Consider the following 26,920-nt stretch of genomic DNA (forward strand, 5'->3'; position numbering starts at 1 on the left):
TAAAATCTGTGTCATTTTTATTTATTTTTATTTTAAAGAAATATTAAACTTCCAGTTTCCAGGAGTAGGTATAGGAGAAGAATATAAAAGAAAAGTCGCTCGGGCGGTTTCGATTCGAAACGGTCGTTATTATTTATCGTCTCCTACGGGGTTGTATATAGGCGAAGAAGAAGAAAAAGAAGAAGTGGGATGGTCTATGTGTGTATAGCTTCTTATTTTTCTTTTTTGTCGGTCAAAATATAAAAATAAGGAAAGGTACGTACGTATACATACATACACACGGCTGACCTTTTTTGAAGTTGTAATTAATGGCCGAAAGGTTTCTTCTGCTGTGTATACGCTATACGGAAAAGGTAATCAGGAAACAGAAATTACAAAGAGAAAATAGCCGAGGCGACATGAAGGGATAGACTATGCAACAACTGCGCTGGGGCACCCATAAATTCAAAAAAAAGATGGTTACTACTATTAGACTGTTTGGTGGGGGGACGAAAAGGGCGCCGCAAAATCATGATAATAACTGATGGGGTTCCTACATATATACACACAACAGACATCATATAAGAAGAAGAAGGCCACAGCACCCAAAGATGTTTAAAAAATGCCAAGAATCTTCTTCTTCCTTTCTTTTTTTGGTGGGTCTTTATGTCTACCAAACTGAAATTAGAGAGAGAAAAGTTTTTTGGGAGAAATTGAAGAGCGCTTTTGTTGTTTTTTGTCTTGCGCCATTTCAGCAGAAAAAGGTGAAATGAAATCGCCAGTTTTGTGCTGTCGCTGTGTATTGTCGACAGGGTCCTTGTCGTTATTGCCCGGTGATTATCCTACGTGTACGTGGTGGTCGGTTTATAACACAACAAGAAAGAAGGCAAAAATTGTTTCGAAAGAAAACAGTAAAAGAAAAAAGATTAGACATTTCCTTAGACTATTTAATAACATTTATACCTGCTGGAGTATGCGTGTGGTCTCCATGCCCCAGCACCGACTGTTGAAGGGGAAGAAGAACATGCACATCTCCTCATCCGCTTTTGGGAAATTTGTGTTTTTCGACCTCGTCAAGCGGAAAAAAAGAACCTGGCCGAGATGTTTTGACGGTCCGCCGCTCAAAGTCCTTCTCTCTGTTTTATTTCAATTTTGTTGGTTTTTTGAAATTTTGTGTCTATAATTTTTTCCGAGAGAAGAAATATATAAGAACCAGTTCGTCACATTTCGAGGGCGAAGGGGAAAAACGAAACAAAAGAGCGGCGACGTCTGCAGACACATCACTCGTCGAAACAAAAGAATAAATAAATTTTTATTTTCACGTAAATATTTTTCTGTCTGAAATGATTTTTTGTTTTTAGTATCTTTTAATTACTTCAACGCGCCGGAATAGACATGAAATATAATACAAAGTCCCATGGCTCGGGATACCTGAGAAATGGTCCATCTTTTTTTGCAGTTCAATTTTTGGGTTTTTTCTTAATTTGAATAAATTTGAATTTTTCGTTCTTTTTCGGGAAATAGATAAAAATGAATTTTGGAGGGCAATAATTGGCGCCCGAAGCCGTTTGGGTATGCGGATGATGAGTCGAATAACCTGACAATATATTCCATAGCTGCCGGCTATTATTATGCTTAGATATATATAAGAGTGCTGCGGAGAGAAGAGCTCAACACATAGCGGACGATTGATGCGGGCGAGCGTGAATCGTGCCGCGTTCAAATGTATATACATAACGACGACAAGTTTAAAAGGAATAGATATAAGAAGAAAAGAATAAATATCAAAATGGATGGATGGATGAAGAGAGTGTTACATCCCGGCGCCTATAACTCTTTGTTGTGGAAATGTTCAACATTTCTCTGCTGTAATGTGTGTCGGAGAGAAAAAAATTCAAAAAAAAGGGCGGGAACATTTACAAAAGCGTATCGGATCGGAATCACTCACGGTATATGTATATCGGGATATACAATGGCCGCCCATCATCATGATGCTCGAAAAAATCGAAAAAAAAAATAAATATTTAACATGTAGTATTTGCCTTTTTCTTTTCATCTTTAAAAAGAATAAAAGAAGGGAAAGAAAAAATAACGACAAGAACTACCTGTCGGCGTAATTATTCAGCAAGTTAATGGCCGACTCGGGCCATTAGCAACCGGCAATAACGGCCACGCAACCATCATCCAACAGCATCATCCTTCTTCGGGATGCTGAGCAACCTTCCGCCAGTGCCGCCATGATGTCCGGCACCTCAAACAACTTCCAAAAAATTCATCGCGACTTTATTTTTTGGAGGAAAAAGAAAAACATTTTTAAGTTTACGATTTTTGACCTTCTATAAGTTTTAAGCTCAGGGTGCCCTATAAACTTGTTCACAAATATTTTTGGCAAGGCCATTACTATTCTACTATTATATACTTTTTGTTTGAAGTTGGAAATGTATTAAATTATATAATTCCGGAAAAGGAATGAGAGCGCTCCGGTGATTTATATTTTGTTTTGAGCTAATCAGAAATCTGTTTTTATTCTGTGCTGCTGATGTGATCAAAAAATTCGAGCATCTAATAAGAAAAGAAACAAAACCAGTTTCCCTGGATGGTGGAGGTCGAGTGCGATGACATTTGCCACAAATGGGTATTATATTATATGCTGTAGGTAGTATGGATAGATTCATTCGTTGAACTTCGGGAGTCTTGGGAAATTTGTTCTTTTTCCTATTTTCTTTCCAGTTTGTTGGTCTCGGCTTTGTCGTGCCGTGCACGCAGGGGCCACGCAGGATGACGACTGTGTGCGCAGCGCAACAGATAAGAATATAAGAAAAAAGGAATAAGAAAAAAGACAAGACGGATGCATTAACGAGCTAATGGAGCGTGTAGAAAATGGGGAGAGGCAGACGGGAAGATATTCCATTGCTGCTGCTGCTGCTATGCTGCCATATATACACGCGGGAGCGCTTTCTTCACTAATGAACATGTCGTCGTCCCCGCCACCGTCACCCCTGGTGGGTCTGCTGATGGCGCGCGGTTTAGACCGCGTCGTATAGAATCAATCAGCATAATTATTTTTCGGAGAAAAAATTTGTCCTTTATTTAATAAAAATCTTTCGTTAAATTCATTCGTCGTGTCACGCAACACATTTGAATATTATACGACGCGCGTTTGAGAATTAGATCAGACATTATCTTGCGCAAGTAATTGATGTATAAATGATTTAACGTCTACTTAATAAGTCGCAGATGGTGTAAGAGCAGTCACTTGGCATCAGTGCAACGAACCGAAATTGTATAGGTACTTTTTTCGAAATATAATGACCATTTTTCTTAGAGATAACCGCCATTTTGGGCGTGGCGGGTATACAATTCACATGTCACTCACGATGGCAGACACATTTTGTTCAAAATCTGAAATGAAATAAAAAAAAAACCCTATAAAGAACTCAGTTATTTTTTCCAGGAACAACCAAAGTATAAAAGAATTAAAAAAATAAATATAAAAACTGGTCTTTCTCTAAAGCTTCTCATTTACATTCCCGAACGAGAGAGAGAAATGGACAAAAAATAATATCCAAATGTCTACACACAGCACACAAACAGAAAAAACTAGAAAAACTTTTATCTAATTGCTACTGTGTGCTGTGTGTGTGTGTTTTTAATTCCTGTTCTTGTTGGTTTATGTATATATAGCTATATACCCCCCCCCCCACATCTCTGAAAAAGAAACAACCTTGGTATTTAATATGTAATTTCCCATACTTGGTCATCCCCCGACGTTCAACTCGTCGCCGTCCCTCGACAATCTTTTAGTATTCAAGGAGAATATCAACTTCATATCATAGCCTATATAGAAAAGCTATAGCGACGGCCAATAGGAAATGGTTATTCACAAAATCTCCAAAAGATAAACCAGTTTGTCTTTTTTCTTTGATTCTCAATAATATATAGATGAGAGTGGTCTTCGATTGTTTTTCCATCAACAACTGATTTTCTTTTTCTCATTCTTTTGTGTATCGATATCCCCCCATTTTTATTTTATACGTGATTGTAATGCTAAAAATCAAACAAGTTTTTTAGAAAGAGAGACCCCGAAAGAAAAATGATTAGCTGCGCAGCAGTTGATTGAGCTGCTGCCGCGGGTTTAAATATATTCTCGATAATAATTTTAAATCATCGAAAATTCGGGTGTGTGTTGCTGATGCTGAAATATAAGTCTTTGCTTGATGTTCATTTCCATCAATTGCCCTCCGGAATTTAGTTGTTCTTTATGTAGTAGTACGTCATTTAATATATTATATATCTTCTTTTCATATATATTCTTTCTTTATTCCAGCGTTGGCAGTTATATCCTTTTCGGTCCTGACCTCTTGATTTATAAATACAGAGATCGTGACAGCGTTGTTTGACGGCCGTCTTCGTCTCTCCTAGCTCTCTTCATCCGCTCTTATATAGACAGACAATTAGACATTCCCAGGGAAAATGATAAAGAAAAAGAGAAGGACTATACAGCAACACAAGGAGGCCAGCAGCTGCTTGTATCTTATCGCATTCGTTTGTATTATATTATATCTTTGGTTTGTTGGAAGTTCGTGTGTAGCTATACAACGATGGATTATAATGAGTTCTTATTGAATTTCTCCGGTGTATCATTTCATATTTCCGTTTGATTGGGTCTCGAAATTCCATCAGATCGTTTCCATTACATTTTCTATTTCACCAGAACACTGAAAAGTGAGGTGTCCTATATAATCATCTTCTCTCTATTTCTTATTATATATTTATTCCCGCCGCGCTTTTGTTGTTTCGCTTGTTCTTTACGACCCAGGCGGCCTTGTGATGGGGTCGCCGGTCGCTCCTGGTCGTACTTCGCGTGCGTAGTTACTTCAAAAGTCTCTGCTGCGGCACACATGTAGACAATAGAACGTCTCCCTATATAGGCGGCAACTTTATATAATATGACGTCGGTCCGGTGTGTGCTGGGCTGTGCTGATGTGCACAACTCGTCTTTTAATCGAATTCAGCATGCGAGGGAATTAGAAGTCCCCAGAGATGATGAGTGGCAGGCGGCCACCATTTTGTATTTTATTCCATCACATCAGATTGAAACCTTATTAAAGAGAGATTGACAGGAATAAAGAACATGGCCGCACACCACCAAGCCTCATATATGTCCTGTGTTCACGTGTAAAATGTGGAACTTTTGGCGGGATTAGTTAGATACGTGGGGGCCACCCATGTTATATTACAAGAACAGCCTTGTAAATGTCTAAACTAGAGCTGTTGGAGACCATCTGCTGTGTATTAGACATGTAGGCTACTACTCTAGAAGTGCTGGCGGTTGGAAATGCAATTGCTCGCGTTTTTCTTTTCTATACTACATGCGCTAATAAACATTATGTAGAGCTGTGCTGCCCGTCTTAATAGGCCATTTCGTCCCACACAGCACGCAACGACATAAAAGCGCCGAGTCTATTCATTATTTCTTTGGCTGCTGCTGTTGCTGTTGCTCTTATATTCCATTGTCTCTGGTTTTGATAATGATAACCTTCAATGTCTTATCATTTCTGCGTCTCGGAATGTGTTTTCTCATTTGAATCTGTGAGGCTCTACACTCTTGTCTATTGTATAGATGTGCTCACACAGAGCAGAGAACCCGCTCTCTTTATATTATCTTCTTCCCATGTGGCTTTTTGAGATGTTACACATTATTTTTTCGGGAATTTGTGAGTTCTGATTGCATCGAAAGAAAAACCGGGAGGAATGAAATGATAAGACGCAACAGTCAAAAGTGATAAAATTATTTCACGATTTTTTTGTTTTTTTTTTTTTTTGCGCCGGACGACTCGTTGTTAGATAATATTTTTTAACTAGCGTGAAATTCTTTTCCCTTTGATAATTAAGCTGATGAAAAGGATAAATACAATCAACTTTTATTTTAAAAATTTTTTTTCTAAAGTTTCAGTTTTCAAATAATTTTATACATTTTTATGTCAAAAAGGATTCTCCGGATATAGTGTCAAGGGTGGCCACACCTAACTTTATATAGTTGAGTTTATTATATAATATAATAACAATCGAAAAAGTGGCTTTTATATCCTACCTTTTCCGTGTGCCGTTGAGCATCAGCTTTTTGTTTTATTGTGTGTAATCATCAAAATTCTTTTGTCTGTGTAAAATTTTGTTTTCTTTATTATATTCCTTCAAGAAAAAACCGGAAGCTTTCATTATAGTACTACATGTCGAGCTTTTTTGATTTGCTTGGACGAGCCAAAAAATGGGGGTCCCGCCCACTTATTCACGCTGATTCATTCAAAAAAGAAAATTGAATAGGTCAAACGCCTTTTGAAAATTTTGTTTTTGTTTTTTTTCTCACGGGGAGTCGTCTCATTGTTTTCCGTTTACGGTCAACAGTCCATGCCCTGCGTGTCCACAGTTGGCCGAATCTCAATTGAAAAACATAATAACAATAACAGCAGAAATTCGAATGAAACACAAAAACGCGGGAATGCCACCCCGCGAGAGTTTGAATAGTCGGAAAAAAAAGTTCATTACGCCGTTGTTTTCAATTATAACCGACACACTCGGTCCATCAGGACACACACACACACACCAACAACAATCCATCACATAGCCTACACAAGACAAAAAATCGGTGCTCTCCGCTGTCCCTCACCAAACTATTTGAACCAGTTCCTTCATTTACTTCTGTTGTATGTTTGTGTTCAGACTCAAGATATTATGACAGCCTGTGTGCAGCACACGGTGATTCATTCGCGTGATATTCACATGCACATCAAAATGGAGCAACTCGTCTTCTTCTTATATAATATTTCTCGTTCCCTTTATAAGCTATGGTATCTACTATATTATAACAGGCTGTATGGGACTGGCTAGGGATCATCCATCATCCGACTAACAAACTCACGAATGTACATCGCTCTTGATTGCAATCACCCGATTTGGTGGCTGCTGACTGTAATATCTAAAAAGAAATCAACCGTTTGCCTTTTTTTACATGTTACAATTCTTAATAGTCCAGCAGCATATACATTTTGTCCGACTCCTGTATAAACATACACACACACGCAGCTGACTGGAGGGGCAGCACGTTCCAATTTCTAGATACTCCCGGTCACGCCCTTAGACGCGGATAACATCCGACGACATAGCACCCCCTCCGCAATATAACACACCCCTTCTTTTGTGTGTGTGTATATATAGACGTGTGTGCTGTGTACATATAACCGACACTGAAGCTAGGACAGAGAGAGAGAGGGGGGGAATATGTTTGTAGGTTTTTCCCGTCGTATAACGAACCCAAACGGGAAAATGGGGGAAAGTAACAGATCAATAAGTTTTGCTGGATAGACTCTATATACTGCTGCTGATGCTTTTCTCCCCCACCCTTCTTCCTGGAACTATGCGTCACACACGTCTTCTTGGTGGTGTGGTGTGCTGTTGAGGGCGCGTTGCTATGGCGACGACCGCTCACGAATAATATGAAAAGGGACCATGGCCTATCGAAGAAAAACGTTCCTTCACTGTCGTTTCCCTTTTTGATTTTGATTTTTTCTCGTCATTGACTTTAATTGAGTCGTCAAATTATCGATGGAAATATTCGAACATTTTAGGGAATAAATCTTAGGGACGAAAATATCCGTCACGGTCACTCGTCACGGCACGAACTTGGTCTCGATTGTCTCTTCCAATTATATCAAAATTGAGACGGAAAAATCCCAGAAAAGTGCTCAAAATAAATCAGGAAAGATGTGTGATTGTGTGAACCAGTTTTATATACGCGCTGGACTCGTTAATTTATCATTTCTATTAAAAGAATATTATACTATTATCAATTTTCTGGTTTGGTTTACCGGTCCATTGGCCAACGCGCAGCGATTGATCATTGAGCCATTCGTCGGAATGCTCGCGCCCGTGTCTCTCTCCTTTTTATTTTTTATTTTAATATTCGAAAAAAAATATTTTTCTTATAGACGAGCGCGGTGATGTGATGCCCATCATTTTAACATTTTCCCCTTTGAATGAATAGAAATGGGGACGTCAAAAAGACACATTTTCTTTGCTGCTATATAGGGGGGAAAGAATATAAAGAAAGTAAAAAAAGAGATGATAGATCATTCTGTCAATTACATCCACTTAAAAAGGGTCGTGACACACACAACGGCATAACATGAAACGTACAAAAAAAAAATTTATTTTTATTTTTTTATGTATAAGAGTCCGAAGAAATGAAAATTATAATCCGGCGGATGGCTCACTTGCACAAGTTTTCCGGGACTGGTGCTTAAAAGACGCGCGTTTCATTTCATCTGATGCATATCTATGAAGAATTGTGCGGGTCCTCTGTGATGGTTATTTCAATAGAGACCGAATAAAGGAGGTGGAATCTACATATACACAGTTAATGTGGTAATAGAATGTAACTCGCTCTTATCAATCATTTTCACGTCAAACTGCAAAATCGAAAATAAAAAAAAATAAAAAAATCGAAATTTTATTTTATTTTTTATTCGGAAAAATTGACGTTGAATGATTCACGCTAAACAAGATGTAAGAAATATAACAAATGGAAATTTCGGGGAATTTTTTATTCAATTGAAAAAAAAAAAAATAATCCAGCGGTCGTGTCGACTAGATTTTTTGTCATTTTCAAACTCCTCCTAATAATCAAATGAAAACCCCGAGACACATCACACAAAGATTTTCACTTGGAAGATGTCAAGTTCGGGAGGTCATCACGTCAGCTAGACGAATATAACCTGTGCCGTACTATCCAAAAAAAAAAAAGTCTCTTTCTCTCACGCCTCCGCCGCTCGCATATCCATCCAACACTTTTTTCTCTAGTGGATAGGTCGGCGTGAAAAAAACCAGAAAAAATAACCGCCCGGCACTTTTCACTTGTATCCCACCCACCGAGAGATGATTTTTCGTGAGTTACACATTTTGCCAAAAAAAAAAAATAAGAAAAAGAAAAAAAGAAACAAATTTTTGTGCCACATTCTCCGCCCCTCCGGTGGGATTTCAACTTTTTTCTCGGAATAAAAAAAAACAACTTTTTGGGTTATACGAGGCCATTTGTCCGTCTTGATTGCCACACATCATCATCCAGCACTGCTGTGTGTAATAGACAACAGGGACCTGTGCGCTCTGCTCTTGTACAGCACATTTTACCATCATGAATCACCACGTCTTCTCTGCTTTCAGACCGTCGTCAGAGAGTGTCTATTTATACATCACAGCAACAACCTTTTTCCATGTGTAATATTACTCTTGTTTTTGTCTTCCATCTTCGTGCGCGGCGGATGCTGGCTCGTCGACGTACCTCAGACTGCGGGAAAGTGTGTCCGTCTGGCTGGCTGGCTGACAACAAAACATTCAAATAGTTATATAAAAGGGAGAGAGATAACTCTAACGATGGTGAGCGGATTAGTCTCTCTATGTACGACCACGATAGGACGTGATTTTCTCATGAAACATTTTTTTTTCGGATGTTATATAGGGAAGAAGAAAAGCCGCCGTGGTTTTTCTCACGTTGGCCTGGCGTCATTGACGTGCGACAGCCCTTTTTCTTTTTTGACTTCGTCAGCCAATCCTCAGACGAATTGACGATGCGTTACCATCTAGAATATAAGAAAAGAAAAGAATATGAAAAAAGGCCTTGGAATGATTAAGTCATGTTATTTCTTTTTGGGGGTATTTTCTAAGATAGCAAACCGCATATGTAAGATGTAGCCAGCGAAACGTGTACGTATATACTGTGTAGCTTGGGAGTCTAGTGGTCGATCCTTTTGTTGTTGTGTGTGTCCGGTGGAAAAAAATTTCGGGGGAAAAAATCGGAAGACTCACAAATGTCCCTCAAGCTGGAGAGATATATCCAAAAACGTAATGAAATATCCTTCCGGAATGTTGCGTATATATAAGCCAAGCCAAAAAAACGAGAGAAGGGAGAGAGAAAATTTAATTTTTGGAATATTTTTTGATTCGCTTGTTATCTCGACGGAAATTCTTGTCATTCCAATTTATTTCAAGTTAACGTTGATCCCTTTTTATATTTGATTTAGAACGCAGAAGAATGTCTGTGTGTAAAACTAGGAGCTAAATTCATTATTTTTTGTTTTAAACTATAAAATATTATAACCGGTGTTGAAAGAAATATTTGGGGTGAAATTGACATCATCTTTTATATCTATCGATAAACAGGTATAACCTTGATGTTAAATGGACGTTCAACTCCTGCGTCAATGATGCGGTTTTCATCACATAGAAAAGCTGCGGTCAGCATCTCTCAAATTCTCTTGTGTTTAAAGGTATATTAAAAATGAGCTATATAGTTTCCAGTCTCTCTCTCCTTCATCTAATTCCATTTAATGATTTGGTGTTGTATAGAAAAAATAAAACCAAGAGCCTTATATACTATTATCCAATTCGGATCTGGATGGACGGTGAACCGGACAGGCTCAACTCGAGCGGAACGGACGTATATATTTAGTGAGACCTGAACTGTGTGTTTCTCTATATATACAAGGCCGATAAGAAAAATTTAAAAAAATGAAATGGTACACAAAAAATAGAAGCGGATTCGATTTCTCAGAAAAATTGATTATCTCCACTTCAATTGTTTTGTTTTTTTGTTGTTTTTAAAAATGTCATTTTTATTCATCCGGAGAAACAAACTTATCCTTTCACCGGTCACGCAATGGTGTGTTTTTTATTCGTGATATTTTATTTTCGGCTTGGCGCCAAGTGTATTTCTCCGTCTATGAATGTAACATACACACAGAGAATCTAGTGGAGTGGATATAGTCCGTCTATCCTTTTTTTTTCCTTTTCTTTTACGGTTGCAGTTGTGTTTTTCAGGGGTGCCAAAGACCCGACGAGAGCGCTGGAACCCCAGCTAGCACGACTGGGAAAAATAAAAACCCACCAATAGGAACCGCATTGCCACAGGGTACGTTCTTCCATCTTTCTCTCTCTCCTTTTTTAACCATTCTTTCATTCTCTTTCGTTTCTCTTCATTCCCCCCCTTCTCTCTCCCTTTCCCCGTGTATATATAAATATATGTACTATATATAAAAATACAAAAAGAGCTGGAAGAAGAAGAAGAAGAAGAAGAGTATGGCGTGGCTTTAGCGTGCCGGAGCAGCTCAGTCGAGTGTGGACGCTTAGCCGCAACTGCAGCAGCTACCAGGAGCAGCAGCAACCAACCAACAATTTTTATTATTTTGTTCGTGTGTGATTGTGTGTGTGTGTGTGTGTGTAGATTTTTATTTTTTTATTTTTTCCAGTGTCGGAGTAGATCTGGAAGAAATTTCTAAGAAATAGAAGAAGAAAAAAAGTGTCGATCTACACATGAGTGTCGTCTGCAGTGAATCGCTTATTTCCAGGGAATAATAAGATCAGAGACGATTCCCAGGGATTTCCATTATGGATTATCTGCTTACAAAGTTGTGATTTATTCGTGCGCGTTGTATATGGATTATTATTATTAGACACAATCGATCCGTCCGAAAAAAAGTCCAGCAGTGCGCACACCCAGCACCGGTGTGTAGATTGAAATCAGACACCGGAGAGAAAAAACAACTTCAACAGCAGCAGCGACTATTGTGTGTGTGTGGATGTAATTGCACATCATCATCAGACCAGCAGCAGCAGCAGCAGAGCGAGGCCGGAACAAACTCCTACACCTTTTGAAATCAAATTAAAATATAAAGGTGAGTGTTTTTTTTATTTTTTCTAAAATAGAATAAGAAGAAAGAAAGAAACGCTATTTGTCCAACGGCTGTCCAGCAGCAGCAACACCAAACATTTTTCTTTTTTGGCATTCTAATCCCGGTGACAAGATATTTTTATTATTATATTATTTCTGGCCCGGTGTTTATAATCCTTGCGGCCGTAGTACGGGGATAGCACAAGGTCCCCTTGGCGAATGAAAAGAGAAATGATGTATAAAAGGACAACACACGACGACGGGAAAAAAAGGAAAAAAATTGTTTGAATAGAAAAGATGAAAAGTTACGGCATTTCTTTAATGTCTTCTTTTTCGTCGTCATTCGTCGTTCGTCGGACGGTAGAAAAATAAAATAATTTTTTTTTTCTGCGCAAATCTAAACTGGCTTAAAACGTCTAAATTTGGAGATAAGGCGACTAAATAATAGCTGGAACGATTCGACTGGAGAAATTTAAATTTTTTTTAAATGAGAGCAGGTTGAATATAATTTATAATAGAACTGGTTTTTGATTTCATTCGATATATATTCCATCTGTTTTGTTTTAACAAATAAATGCAGACCGGTAGGGATGAGATGTCGCTGTTAAGTATTCGTGACCCGACGCGGATTGTTTCGAAGGGAAAACAAAACAAAACAAAAATCAAAAAATCTCATTAGTAAGATCTGGTCCCGCCAAGTTTTGAAAAACAAAAAAATCTACAAGGCGACATGGCTAAATGGAATTAAAATCAAAAGGGAAAAACAAAAAAACTGGAAATTCGAGATTTGGTCCTTTTTTGTTTGAAATCTTATTGGAGGGGAAAAGGATATCATCGGGGAGGAGAGGATAGATTAATATATTATTGAGACAAGAAAAGGAAAAAATAAAAACAGAAAAAGAAAAACAGAAAAACCGGTCGATTTATAATGGCTGAACTTGTTTTTCCTCGACGAAAAAAGAAAAAAGGGAAAATAAATAACCCATCCTTGTTTGGATTAAAAGAAGAAAGAAAAAAGTCATTCGGCAGGTTTAGACGTTGTCGTCGTATATATTTTTTTTCTTCTTCCAAATAAAAAAATTCGTACTAAAAAAAAAAGGGGCTCCGCCCTTATTTATTTTACGTGTAGATAAGAAAAACGTCAGATATTGAAATCTTTTTCTTTCATAATGGCATATCCATTTTCTTTCCTTCTGCTTTGACGAGAGAGAAACCAATTACACGAATATTTCGCCCTGGCCAGCAATCATCTGATACACCCAAAATCGGATGGACGAAAAATATCTATGCACAAATGAGCTCATTAAATAGACGGAACAGTTTCCCAATATGTCGGAACAGGTGGATCCCAAAACCTACCAACCAAAATTCCTTTTTTTCTGTCATCAATCGTCTGTGTTATATACCGACAAGAAGATTATCCAGTAACAGGATAAATATATATAGATTAATTATACCACTCAAGAGATTTATTAGACTCAACTAAATATCTAATACACACAGCGTCCCAGCAGCAGCAGCAGCTCTTGACCAAATATTATGACACCCGTGCTGTTATAGACTCGTGACATTCTCCAACTGGCCCCGGCAACTATATCGAGAGAGATGTTTATCGGAAGAAAAAAGTAAATTCTCAAGTAGTAGCCCATAGCGGAGTCGTAAATAAGTCGGCGCCAAAATTTGAAAAAATAATAAAAAAAATTTGAGTTTGTTAAGTTCTTCTTTGCGGTTGTATTAGATATATTTTCGGTGGGTTGAAATCTATCAATCTCAACTCTGATGAAAACGAGGGTTGAAAAAACTCGATCTCGTCAGATAAAACAGGAAGAAGCTCTTCTCCCCCCTCTTTTCTTCTGGGATGTTAAATAGAAGAAGAAGGTAATATAATGATGCGGTATGGCAACAGTGGCGGTTCTCCTTGGTTGTCTTGCTGCTGGGCCATTCACCTGTTGTTGTTGGGGGATACCAGAAGAAGAAGAAGAAGAAGAACCGGAGGAACTTGAAAATGTTGAATTTTTTTGGCCCTCAGCTTCCCTCCAGGCTACACCTGGTTCTCCCTTTTTCCTTCATTCTTCCTTTTCTTCTTCTTCTTCTTCTTCATTCCATTCGGTTTGAGGGAGGGGGGAACTGTTGCGCGACCGTTTTCTTCTTTTATTACACCCACAAGAAACCTTCTTCTTCTTCTTCTTCTCTTACCTGTTGAGAGAAAAACAAAAGACGGTCTCGAATATGTCTGGCCGATTCGTCGTTTCTTTTTTTCTTTCTCCGGCAGCCAACAACAACAACAACCCAACAACATTTTTTTTTTCTTCACCAAGACCGCCCGCGCTTAGATGTTGTTTTTCGCGCTCTTCATTTATTTTTTTTTCAAAAAATCTTAAATAAAATAAAAAGTTTTGTTTTTTTCTTTTATTTTTATTATTTTTTTGAGCGGCCGTTGTGTCCCTTTTTTGGCATGGCTGATGGGCCCAATTGCCTCATTTATCTCCATGTTTCATAGCGTTGTGTTACATGACGAGCCTTTAAGTTGTTGGCTGCTGGTAGCCCGTAGCCATCTTTTTTTTAGATTTCAAAAATAAATATAAAAATACACGAAAGAGAGAAAATGTTGCGCTTATTACAGCAGAACCGCGCAGGATTATTATTTTTAAAATCACAAATCCCGCAGTTGTTGTTGTTGCCTTGAATATAAGGAGGAACCTGGCTGGCTGTGTGCTCCTGTTGGTAGCTCGACAAATACCAAACAGATGAAGATGATGACGGTCATCTACTAAGAGATAGATGACGAAGCCGAATACCATCTCAAGAAAAAACATTTTTTCTTTTTTTTTTTCGAAATGATGAGAGATTGTTTAGTGCTGTGTGTCACCTGTGTGTGACATTTGTTTTCCTTTCTTACTTATTCGTGGTCGTGAAAAAAACAAAAAATAAGAAAATTTATTTTTTAATATTTTTCTTGTGCGCTTCTATATTCTTATCGGACAATCTCATAGACACACAGAGAAAAAGTTGTTTTTTTTTTTACGATGGATCCGGCGTGAAGATGGCCGCCCTATAGAATTTTGTTTCCCCCCTATACTGTTGTGAACAACAACAATGTTGTTTTTGGCTTTTAGAGCTGATAGAGGTCTATAGTTTTTTGGCAGCCTGGCTGTTTAAGATGCTATTTGATGATGATCTCTGGGCCTGTGCCTGACGTTTATTATTTCAATCCCACCGAAAAATGGCCGACCAGCACATTTCTATTCCCAAAACATCTTTAGACTTATTTGAAAAACAAAATTGTTCAACTGCACAGGCGATGGATATAGATGGGAAAAAAAGAGCCGAGACATTTGATATGATGCGCGATCGATGGATGAAACAAGAAAGAAATGAAAGAGGGGCTCCGATATTATTATTCTTCCGATGCTAAATGGATGTTCAAACTCCCGCCGAGCAGAGATGGGAGAAAGAAAGAAGATATGTGTGTGCTGCCCAGGCACTGGGTCGTCTAGGTTTACACAAGCCCACAGTCGTCGTATCTTATTTTTATTTTTTCCCGTCTGTTTCTCGGGAGGGATTAGATTTTTTTTTTCTTCTTCTTCCTGTGAGAAATTCCGCCGCCGCCGCCGGTATAATATCCGATGTATCCATTTCCACACCCTCCTCCTGCCACCACCAAAAAGTTTATTTCGAGATCCGGCCGGAATAAAAAAAAAGGTTTTTTCTTGGCTGGAGAGAAGACAAAATCGGGGCACGTTCCGATTCCATTCCGTCACACAAATATAAATTACAACAGCTGTTTCTGGCGGGAGATTTGAAAAAATAAAAAAAACATCGTCACATTGATATTATTCGACACAATTCCGTGCCAACCGGATTGAACCCTTCCGACACATTTCAAAATATAAAAAAAAAGGAATAAAATAAATTCTAAAAATATTATTCCAGTGTGTCAACTCTATGGGAGATAGAATTACTAAGCTGCTGGCATCTCACAGCAGTCTTCTACGGTTATATTAGCATCCGGCCGGAATTCACCGTTATATTAGATTCAGGCTAAAATAGAGAAAGAGACGAGAGCTGCTGCTGAGTGCTGACTTGAGACGGGTCCAATGAACTTTGGAAAAGAAACAAAATATTAAAAGATTGTTCAGATTTATTTTTTTAGTTGGTCTAACAAACAAGCGAAAATCTCGTTAATAAGTTGTTCAACAACTCGGAAAGAAAAAAGCCCAGGCGACGACAACAGCGTGACACTAGACAACACGGTGCTGGTGTGTTGTCCAGCTGCAGCTGTATGGCCTCTATCTCCTAAAAGGAAGTGTTGGCCGTCCATGGCTCGAGGGTTTTATATTTCTCTTGTGATGCCTGGGCTCTGTCTTGATGATTTAGCGATAGTGTCAACGCACCGGACTGGACGTCTGCTGGACTGGAAGAGAATGTGGTTGTGTCACCGTCAAAAACCCGCACAAAAAACCCGAAATAATTTTAAAAAAAGACGACGGGTACGATTATTATTTTATTTTTCCAAGGATAGAAACTGGTGGAGAAGATGAACTGGAAAAAGCAGGTCGATTTGAATATAAGGCTGGCGCACGCGCCAGTGCACGAAATGCGTCTAAACGATTCACGAGATTACATAAGAAAATTGTTTTTGGATAATTTCTCGATTTGGAATTGGAACAAAACGGGACCAGTTGGGTTTCTCCTGGGCGTTAATCAATTCAATCGAAATTTCTTTTTTCTATTATATCTAACGGAATTTTAAATTGATTTTTTTTTATTTATTTTCAATTTCCAGCCGAGTGGAAAATTTTCCCATTTTCTTTAGCTGGAACGAATGTACGACAACATGACGACTTACATGCTCTCGGATTCGCCGGAATCCGGATCGGGATCCAATCACCAAATCGGCGGAGGCAATTCGAGTTCCAACGCTCCGTCGCTGATCGGATCGCCGAGATCGACGCCCGTCTTCGGCAACAACGGCCACGCCCTCAAGGTCCGTCATTGACAATGGCCGTCTCTGCTGGACGGGAAAATATTTTTCAAACTCAAATTTTAAATTTTATTTGAACAGACAAACGGCGGTTTGATGATGAACGGATCATCGTCCGGCGCTAAGGAGATGGGCGGCCATCAGATGTGGAATAATGTTGGCCATCCACAGCAGCAGATGCAGTCGCCCGTCGCCCAGCCACCGCTGCCACCGCCGCACCATCACCGCAACAACGTCATTGTGGACGACCGCGAGGAGAACCAATCGCTGCGCTCCGATCACTCCAATTCCATGGCCGGCGGCCTGTCGTCTTCCAATCGGGCCCACTCCAGATCCTCACGCCACCAGCACCAGCACAGCAACCGGCCGCTGGCCTCGACCCAGTCCGGCAAGAGCACCAGTTCCGGCCACCACCGATCGCACAGGTCCGTTTCTTTTAACTAAAATCTGACTTAAAATAAAATAAAATCAAAACAAGACGGGCCAGGTGTTCTGGCGTGGCCCGTCTTGAGCCTTAAAAGGATTGAACGAAAAAGACGGACCAGCCGTTAAATTTGTTTTGTTCCTTGCCTTTCATGGAGCTGCAACGTTTATCCTATCCTTAATGCTGTTGATATCAAAGTAAATGAACCTGCAGTCCTGCAGTCGATGGCGTCATAATTTCAAATCTAAAATGTTTTTTTGTTTGTGGTTGTTGTTTGGGTTTGACAGGAGCGCAAGGGCGGGACAACAGCGGGATCACCCGATTTCATCGTCGCCCATGCAAACATCGGCCGTCCTCGGCGACCGCAGCAACAACCAGCACCAAGAAGTCATCGAAGTCCAGATCCTACCTCAGGTAAAAAAAAAACTTTTTGTGTTTTTTGATTATTCAAATTTTGGGATATTTTCAATGAGATTCAAATATTCCCGCGCTATTTTTGTTTGTGGAATAAACGGCGCCCGTTGATCGATTCCCCCTGCATAGAAAAGTCTTTCGTGTAAACAGAAATATTTAGATATGTATAGAATCCGTCCAACCAAAAAGGGCCGCGCCGGACCTTCTAAATCGGCGTCCGTCCACACAAAAGAAAAAGAAAAAATGGAAATGAATTTTTTGTTTTGATTCAAATGAATTTGATGTTGGGCAATTGATTGAATGGGCTGGTGATTCACACAACAGGATGACGGATGGGGCGACAACGCCACGGCTCTGACGGGCAACACGTCCGTGGCCTCCGGATCGATGGATGACGTGTCGAGGCTGGGCGGCGGAGACGGCGGACGCGGTGGCGGAGGCGACGGAGGGCCTAACGATCCGGCCTGGTCGTCCAACGCCATGGGCCAGTTCCAGAGCCAAGGCGGCCACCTCGGCTGGAATTTCAAATGCCAGCGCTACCTGGGCTCCATCACGGCTGCCGTCTTGGCCGTCCTGGCCGTCATGACGCCCGTGGCCATGGTCCTCCTGCCGCGGATGCAGATCGTTCCGCTCCGCTCTGAGCAGCTGCGCTGCCCGGCCGAGTGCGAAGGACTGCTCATCACCCTGACCGTCAAGCTGGTCCTGCTGGTCCTTGGCAGCTGGGCCGTCTTCTGGCGGCCCACCAGGGCCACCATGCCGCGCATCTTCTTTCTCAGGACCCTGGTCCTCCTCCTGGTCTTCGTCACCACTTTCGCCTATTGTCTTTTCTACGGTGTTCGGGTGGTCGAGCAACAGGATCAGCTGGACTACAAGGTAAATTACATATCCATTTCAATTTCATTTGTTATTTATTTTTTGGTTCCAGGCCGGTCCAGGGCCGGCATGTCGTGCAACAGCGGGCGGTGTAATAGTTTTCTGGTTGGTTGGTTTGGTTTATTCTGTGGGTGGTGAGTGAGTTCAAATCACAGCTTGAACTTATCTTTTTTTTTCACTCGAACGGAATAAACAAATATGGCGGATGCATTCCGTGTCTGCCCGCCGTTTTATTTCATCTCTCGACGAATTTATTACAACATTTTTGTGTTTTTTTGTTTTATTTATTTTTGGTTTTATCCAGGCGATTGTGACGTTCGCTTTGTCGCTGGTCGACGCTCTTTTGTTTGTCCATTATGCTGCCGTTTTGCTCCTGGAGATCCGCCAAATGCCGCCCAGGTATTACCTACACGTCATCCGCAGTCCTGACGGCATTTCCAGGGGCTACCCGATCGGAGCCGTAAGCAAATTTTGTTGTTTTTCTTATTTTATTTCGATCGTTTAGATTTGTTTTTTTCCTCTTGGTGATCAGATATCGATCCAGCGGGCCGCCGTCTGGTTGCTGGACAAGTACTACACGGAATTTCCGATTTACAACCCGTTCCTGGAGCGGCTGCCGCCCAGGAGGAGCCGCTCAAAGTTGGCCCATTCGTCCTCGTTCAAATTCTACGACCTGGACGCCCAGAACAATCACGGCTCCCTCAATCCGGTACGTCCATCCGCCGACGGAATTTTATTTCAACTTTTTTCTTAATTTAAACTAAAAATACTTAAAAATTCGATTTAAAATTTAATTGAATTAAACTTAAAATTAAAATTTGAATTTTTTGTTGGGTGGCGGGAAATGTTCCAGGGTAATGCCAGGGGCGTTTTGTCGACGACCAGCTCATCGACGACGGCCCGTCGCAACAATTCCAGCCACAACGAGAGATTTTACGAAGAGCACGAATACGAACGACGTTTGAAAAAGAGGCGCGCCCGTTTGGTCACGTCCGCCGAAGAGGCTTTCACCCACATCCGACGACTTCAAGCCGAACCAGGTACACGTCAACAATTATACACAACCAAAATGTCTTTTTTCCCTCCTTATCCTTGCGGCTATATTCAACACCAATAAATATTAAAATTTATTTTAAAAAAATGTTTTTGGGGGAATAAAAGGACCGGCCGTTCCGATGGATCCTTACGAAGCGGCCCAGGCCATTTTCCCGTCGATGGCCCGCCCGTTGCAAAAGTACCTGAGGATCACGCGCCAGCAGCCACGCCACACGGTCGAGTCCATCCTCCAGCACCTGGCCATCTGCCTCAGTCACGACCTCTCCGCCCGCGCCTTTGTCGAAAAGTTCCTGGCTGCCTCGCCCGTCATGCAGGTAACTCGTCCGCATTCTTTTTTTATTTTATTTTTTTAAAGCGGACCCCATTTTTCATTCGGAATTCCCGACGTCCGTGAAGGGCCACTTTGGTTCATCGTAAATTTCCGCTCAATCTCTTTTGAAATTTCCCGCTTTAAAAATTTTCCAACAAAATTCCAACATTTGATTGGCAGTCAATTTATTTATGGCCAATAGCTTTTCGAATTTGGCGCGGAAAAATTTCCACAAAATATTTGATCGACTTTGAATTTCCCGCTGAAAATAAAAATTTAAAATGTTTGAATTTAATTTTTGGCGGTTTAAATAGAACGACAAGGAAAAGTGTCCGATTCAGACGTGGTCGCTGGTGTGCGACGTCCTCCTGTCGCGTGGCATCGAGGACGGGACCGTGTTCCAGCTGAGGCAGGGCGACGTCTCGCTCCTTTGCCGCATCTCCAACTTGCCGCACTTCAACATCACCGAGGAGATCATCGAACCCAAATCCAACAAATTCGTCCTGCGGCTCAGTTCCGAAACTTCCGTCTGATGAAATATTCAAGTGGACGGACGGACTCGTCGGAATAAATTTGTTGTAAAAAAATAATTCAGTTCATTTGACCAATTAAATTTGTTTTGTTTTTTTCGTTTTCTTTTCAAAAAAATTTGTTTTCCCGCGCTGGATAATAATTTTTGAAACAAGAAACTAGTCGTCTTGCGTAATTCGTGTCCTTTTCTTGCGTGCGACCCCCCCAATTTTTTTATTTCCGGTTTGATCGTTGATAATATTCAGAAAAAAAATACTCGCAAACATATCGAAAGATAAGAAGAATTAATGGCCTCCGGACTCGATAATAATTAATAAAATTGTTACGTCCATTTTTGGCTAATAATTATAGACACGCTGATTAATAATATGATTGGCTCAACAATATGTGTTTTGGGTTTTTTTTTTTTTGCTGTGTGTGTGTACATAATCATGTTATAGTCGAGGGCAAATAATGATAATGATAATAATAATAATAATAAAAATAAGGGAACCTCATTCTTCGCACCCGTAACAATTTTTTTTCCCGACACCCACGCAAAAATTGGCCATTGTTCACGCGGGCTCTGATTTATTTTGTTTGATTTAAAAAAGAAATTCTTTTTTTTGTTTTTGTTTTTGTTGGTCTAATAACAATTGCTGATGATGTCGACTTTCTCCCTTTGTTATTTGGTTATTTCTCTCGCCTATTCTTTTCTCGACGATGTGTTGTATACGTGTGTAATAATTGACACCCCCATTTCTGTTGGCAACAACGAAGTTATTAGACACAAGTACACACAACACACGGTGGAATGTAGGTGCCATGCGTCATCATCCCCCTCCATTTGAAAAATAAAATACAAGAAAAAAAATGATTATAAAAAAAGTACATTGTGTTGTGTATACAAAACAAAACTCTTTTAATAAAATGTTCGTGTGGTGTGTTGCCATTTTTTGAAAAAAATTTACAATTTTAAAAAATTTAAATTTTCTCTTTTTTTATAATTTTCAAGCGGGAGTTTTTCACGTTGAGTAATTGGCAGACATTTATTTGTTTTGGCTGAAACTCGTTCATTCATGTCCGGCGGGACCCGTGTTGTGGCGATGATGTAAACCATTTAACAAATCATCACCGCCCATCATCAACATTTTTTTAACCTTTTGATGAGAAAAATGTTTTCCATCAAAATTTTGTTTATTTAAAAAAAAAAAAAAATTAAAAAATAAATGACCGTGATTTAAGCGCGCCACAAGGTTTTGAAAAGAAAAATTACGTCATCGCTTCTCTTTTCATTGGGTTCGAGGACGTTCACTTCCTTCATTTCTGCACCCACTCACTTAACAAAAAAGACGTGAAAGGGCCGGCTGCCAGGGGCTGTCGTCGTCTTCTTCTTTCTGCCCCAGCGAACGTCCCGCGTGATTTTTTTGGCCATGTGTGGTCATTGTATAGCTTGTAAGACGACCCTGACGTTTGGAATCTTTTTATTGCACTACAAGGAAAGTCACTCCGCCGTGTCGGTACAGCCACTGAAGAGGAAAAAAAAATTAAAATCAAATGAAACAGAAAAATAAAAATTTTTCCTTTTTTCTTTTCTAAAAAGCTCCGGATGCTCGGCAGCAGCCCAAAAAGAAGAATGTTTTGCTGGATATATATATGATGATGATGGGATGTGTGTGTGTATATCTCGAATGCTCAACGTCAGTTTGCATATTTCATCATGTCTGTCGGGAGAGACCCACAGAGATATGAGGAGCCGCCCTCTCTCAGCTCGTCTCCCGTCCGGTTATAAAAATGTAAGCGACTCTCCAATGAGAAGTCTAACCAACAAACAACTATCGAAGGTTTTTGTGTGTGCCAGAGAAATGTGTAGACATTCCTTTTTTTAGTTTTGATGGGGAAAAGAATTCTGATTGAAATAAATTGATCGAGAGCGAAATCGGTTAGATAATTTAATTGATTTGTGACAAGGCCAAAGTTGGGCGAATTTGAATTTGGCGCGCTGTTCATTTCTTTTCAAAAATTGAATGGCGCCAAAAATTTCCAGAGCGATAAAAAAAAACCCTTCACACGCAAATGAGTCTAATGTGAAAAATGTTGTCTGTAATTTCAACTGGTTAGTTATAGAGTTAGTTAGTTAGTTAACTGCCAGAACTCTATGAGAGAGCTATAGAACCTGTGAGAATGTGGAGGAGGTTTTTTCCGGCCCAAAGATTTTTTCGTTCGGGAAAAAATGATGATGATGATGATGATGATGAGGGCCCATCCCGAGCGTCGACAGGTGAGCAACGAAGAAATATTTTTTTAAAAATCTATCTAGTATGCTCCTTACTTCGCGTTATATCATTATTCTATTCGTCTGCTGTACTATAGGATTCTATTCTTCTGTATAGATATTCGCCCTGTGGCCATGAGCAATCGTTCTGGCCTTATGTGTCTGCCAGTCTGTTGGCTTCGGTAAATTCTAGCTGGTTTTTTTTGTGAATAATATGCGCCATGAGCTTTGGGAAACTAAATAAGAAAAATGGTATGGACACCAAAAAACTGGGCTCTCCGCGGGGCAATTGCGTGATGTGTATGCGCACTGTTCAAACAGCAGCAGCAGCAGTTGAGCCACAGTCGATGAGCAGCACACGCCCGCGTTTTTCTCTCTCACTCCCCATAAGTAAATAACACACACACGACCCAAAACAGGTATAAATTCGGTGGTGGTGGTGGTGGGGGGATATAAAGAAAATAGAAAAAAATAAAATAAAATAAAAGCAAAAATACTTTTACCGTGTGCATCGAAATGTGCACGTTCGCTAATGAAGCCAATGGCGGGGTCTCTCTCATCATCTCGAACGTCGTTCCAACATAAAAATATGGGGAGAATGTTGGAATAATGGAACAAAAACGACCGAGTTAAATTCCTCATCATCAGCACAGCCAGCAACTCTCTCTCACTCGGATTCCAATCTTTTTTATTTTTCTTGTGTGTGTGTGAACCTTCCGGGCATAGATCTTCAGCGGGTCGTTTGTTATATTATTTGATTTTCTTTATATTTTTTTCTTTTTCTTCGTTCACATTTACACACGTCGTGCTGGAGCAGCAGCACCTTATCATTAAGAACGCGTCAAGTGTGTGTGTGTGTAAATGCACACAGACACACACAGGTAGCAGCTCTCGATGGTACCTCACTGGCTTTTTCGCGTGAAAACTCGTCGTTCATTTTTGTTGAAAACATTTTTTTATTCCTCGAGTTTTTCGGCTGGTCAAACTGAAATAACGACCCGCTAATGCGTCCATTTTTCACTCTATTATCACCGAGAGAGGAGGTAGGAAGAAGAAAATAATGATTAAAAAGGAAAAACAACTAAAGTAACATGACGAAATGTCTATAACGACGGGCGATAACAGTTAGACGTTTTAGACCTCTGCAGTTGCACTGCGCTATGCTGCTCTGATGGCTCAAAGTGTAGCTCTATATTGCGCAGTTATTCTTACATGTGTATACTTAACTTTTTTTTTCGAGTGGTTGTGTGTTGTTTAAGGGCGCCATTTTTCAAAAACCATTTTTTGTTTGTTTCAATTTTCATTTTCTGCTCTCGAACGTTCCTCGCTGTCTATTATATTACGTAATGTAGCTTTGATTTGTTTTACAACCTCTGCTGCAACTGCAGCAAGAGAAAGATGCTTGTCTCGGCAGTTTTGAGATTTACTGACTGACTCTGCTGCTCCTACTGACGCAAACACACACATAACCTATAAAGAGATATCAGAAAGAATAGGTACAAATAAAATATTCCTTTTGTTTGATTTTCATTTTTTAACTTTATGACGGGTGTTATTATTATTATTATTTACAGTGTCTTTTTTATTTTATTTTGAATAATAGTCAACGTGACTGGAAACAAAATATATACACTCCCGTGCTGCTGCTGTGTTGTGTGTTCACTCTCCCGCGACCGAATTCGACCGGATCACGACCGCCCAATCGCACCGGGGCCCAGTAGTAGTCGTAGTCTCCATCTTCCTGCACGACTGAACGTATAGAAAAAAAAGGCCGATTCTGATCGGGAAAGTAAAAAAAAAAATAGTCTTATAAGAGAAAAAAGGGAGTGAGGAAATTACCTTTCAGTGCGTAAAAGAAAACCAAAAAGAACAAAAAAGAACAAAACAATTTCCTTTTTTTATTTTCTCGACGGTTTTATTGGTTTTTATGTTGTACGTGTATACATTGATTCGGTTGCCAGCTATATCAGACACACACACACACACACACACACAACAGAGCATGTATTGTAAATCAAGTTGGCCAATGCACTCTTATTCTTCGGGGTTATATAAGTAAATTCAATAATAAAAAAATACGTGAGGTTACGAAGGTTATAAAAGAAGCAAAAAAATAAACGCGGGAAATTTAAAAAATACAGCCCCAAACAAGTCAAAGAACCGTTTGATCGTTTTGGGTCAATTTCATTATTCTGTAACACATATTACGTAACAAGAAGCGGGAGAAAAAAACATCTAATTTATATCTCCCGCCGTTATTTGATTCGAAAGTTGTTTTTTCAGACTTTTTGGCTCGCGCGTTGTGTATTTTTTGGGGTTGTTCTTTTCTCCTATTTTGATTTTAGTTTTCTGTTTTTTTACGACAGGTCGCTTGTGGGTTTTACAACGTCGGTCCCGTCGTAAATCGCCGCCTAATTGTTTTCGAATCCACGGTATTTCAGCTCATTTCGTATACAGGGAAAGAAAAAACAGAACAGAACATATAAGAGACGATGCGGAGGGGCCCCACTTTATACGCACAGACAAAAACAGACGCGGACATGCATATATACATAGACAGCACACACACACACACACACACAGTGGATATGATAGGACGCGGGACTCTTCTATTCACCGTCGGAACAATATAAGAACAAAACAAAAAAAGAACCGCATATTAGAGATAGAGTCAGGTGAGCATCAGCGACACACACAGCACAAAAGGCCGGCCCAGCTCTCGGAGAGATATCTGCTGTGCTGTGGTATAGTAGTTGGATGTTTGTATCTCTCCTTTTTTATTCTTTTCTGCCTTTTTTATTCGATTTTTTACGACAGGGTGGCAGCCAGCAGCAGCAGCCGGTAGTTCCAGAGTCCAGCAACATGCACGACCAGCAACCATGGATATTCATGTCCTGTTGCTGCTGCCTTAAAATAATACTATACATATACCTGGAACACACAGAAAGTGATGCCTTTTAGATATTTTGGCTGTGGCCAGCAAAAAGGCCAAAGAAAACACAAATTTTTTGGGTTTTTTAAGAGTCTGGGACCGAAATAAAAACAAACAACGGATAGATGGATGGATATTTGGTTTGCTGTTAAACTAGAGCTACATCTATCTCGTCTCTGGGCCGAGATGCTGTGTGTGGGAATAGTATATAACAAGACACAACCAAAGAATCTTTCCAGTTTTTATTGATGAAAGGATATAGAAACAGGGAAAACAATTTTTTCGAAGGTTTTTTTGGGTTATTTTACGAGGAAATGAATGGGCATAACATGGCCGTGTGTGTGTGCCGCATCAAAGCGAGAAATCATCCACAGGATGAAGATGAACATTTTTGTTTTCTGGGGGGAATTTTAGATTTACGCCGCTCATGATCAGCTCGTAAAAACAGCGAACGATTCAAACATATTCGAACATTTGAATTTGTTTCTCTTTAGTTTTTATTTTTTCCTGTTGCTGATTAGCGCCGCGCATCGGTTCATATATATTTCTCTGCTTTTTCCCGCTATAATCAAATGGGTGTAATTTTCTATTTTTGAAAGTTGCGCATTTTATTTTAAAAAATGATGAACCATTTGGATTTTTTTGGGAGGATAAAAGGAGCAACACGCTCTGGTGGCCACCGTTCAAACTCGTGAGCGAGAACGGGTAAAATTCGTTGGAAAAGAATTGGAATCAACAAATAAACAAGCGGGCGGGAAGTGGCCCAGATTTCAAATTTCAATATTTAGATCACTCTTTCCGGTTCGGGAAATCAATGAGCAATGCTGATGGCTATAACCGGAAAAATAGATTAGGACATTTCAACTGAAAAAGGAATCAGATTTGTCCAAAATAAACGATATGAGTTCCGTTGAGCCCGTGTATATGAATATTTGAATGTTAAGTGTAGCATCTATATTTCTTCTTCCAAGAGTCTGCTGGTCATCAGCAAAAAGTTTGGTAGCCTTGGAAACACTGACGCGTTTCCGGCCCTGAGTACATATAGAAAAAATGGGAAAACAAAACAGAAGAGAACAGATCAATGCATTGTTTTCATTATTACGAACAAGCGCAAAGTTCAAAATTATGACAATATAATTGAAGGCGATCATTACAATAATTTCCGTCGTTGACCTGGCCTCGATTTCATGACTTTGCCAAAGGCTATACACGTGCCGTTTGACGACTTTTATACTTGATATAGTTTACGGACGGGAGACCAAACAGAGTTGGACACTTTAATTGGGGTCCGAACGTTTACAGAATTAATGGCCCTTTCATTACTACTTGATTCGACCTCACAGCCAATAAGTGCGGGTGATCCCCAGTAACCTATGTCTTTCGTATTGGCCATGAACTTTATTATATGCCCGTGAATTGGACCTTGCTGTCTAGCGTCTAGTCT

At 39.9% G+C, this 26,920-nt stretch overlaps 1 protein-coding gene and 1 long non-coding RNA gene across 2 annotated transcripts; one reads left to right on the plus strand and one right to left on the minus strand.

The window, feature by feature from the left end:
• Positions 1–708: 708 nt before the first annotated feature.
• On the minus strand, positions 709–2,022 carry LOC124342997. The gene is made up of 2 exons (XR_006919076.1): positions 1,928–2,022; positions 709–1,845 (listed from the first exon to the last, which is right to left on the minus strand). It is a non-coding gene; the product is annotated as an uncharacterized LOC124342997 (long non-coding RNA).
• A 9,072-nt stretch (positions 2,023–11,094) lies between these two features.
• On the plus strand, positions 11,095–21,146 carry LOC124342619 (vang-like protein 2). Its single transcript, XM_046795665.1, has 10 exons — positions 11,095–11,702; positions 16,485–16,685; positions 16,764–17,107; positions 17,394–17,520; positions 17,845–18,393; positions 18,698–18,853; positions 18,926–19,102; positions 19,247–19,433; positions 19,555–19,763; positions 20,074–21,146. The coding sequence occupies exons 2-10, from the start codon at positions 16,524–16,526 to the stop codon at positions 20,290–20,292; spliced, it is 2,130 nt and encodes a 709-aa protein (XP_046651621.1). The 5' UTR covers positions 11,095–11,702; positions 16,485–16,523; the 3' UTR covers positions 20,293–21,146.
• The last annotated feature ends 5,774 nt before the right edge of the window (positions 21,147–26,920 follow it).

Source organism: Daphnia pulicaria, chromosome 6 (assembly GCF_021234035.1).
Source record: "Daphnia pulicaria isolate SC F1-1A chromosome 6, SC_F0-13Bv2, whole genome shotgun sequence".
NCBI lineage: Eukaryota > Metazoa > Arthropoda > Branchiopoda > Diplostraca > Daphniidae > Daphnia > Daphnia pulicaria.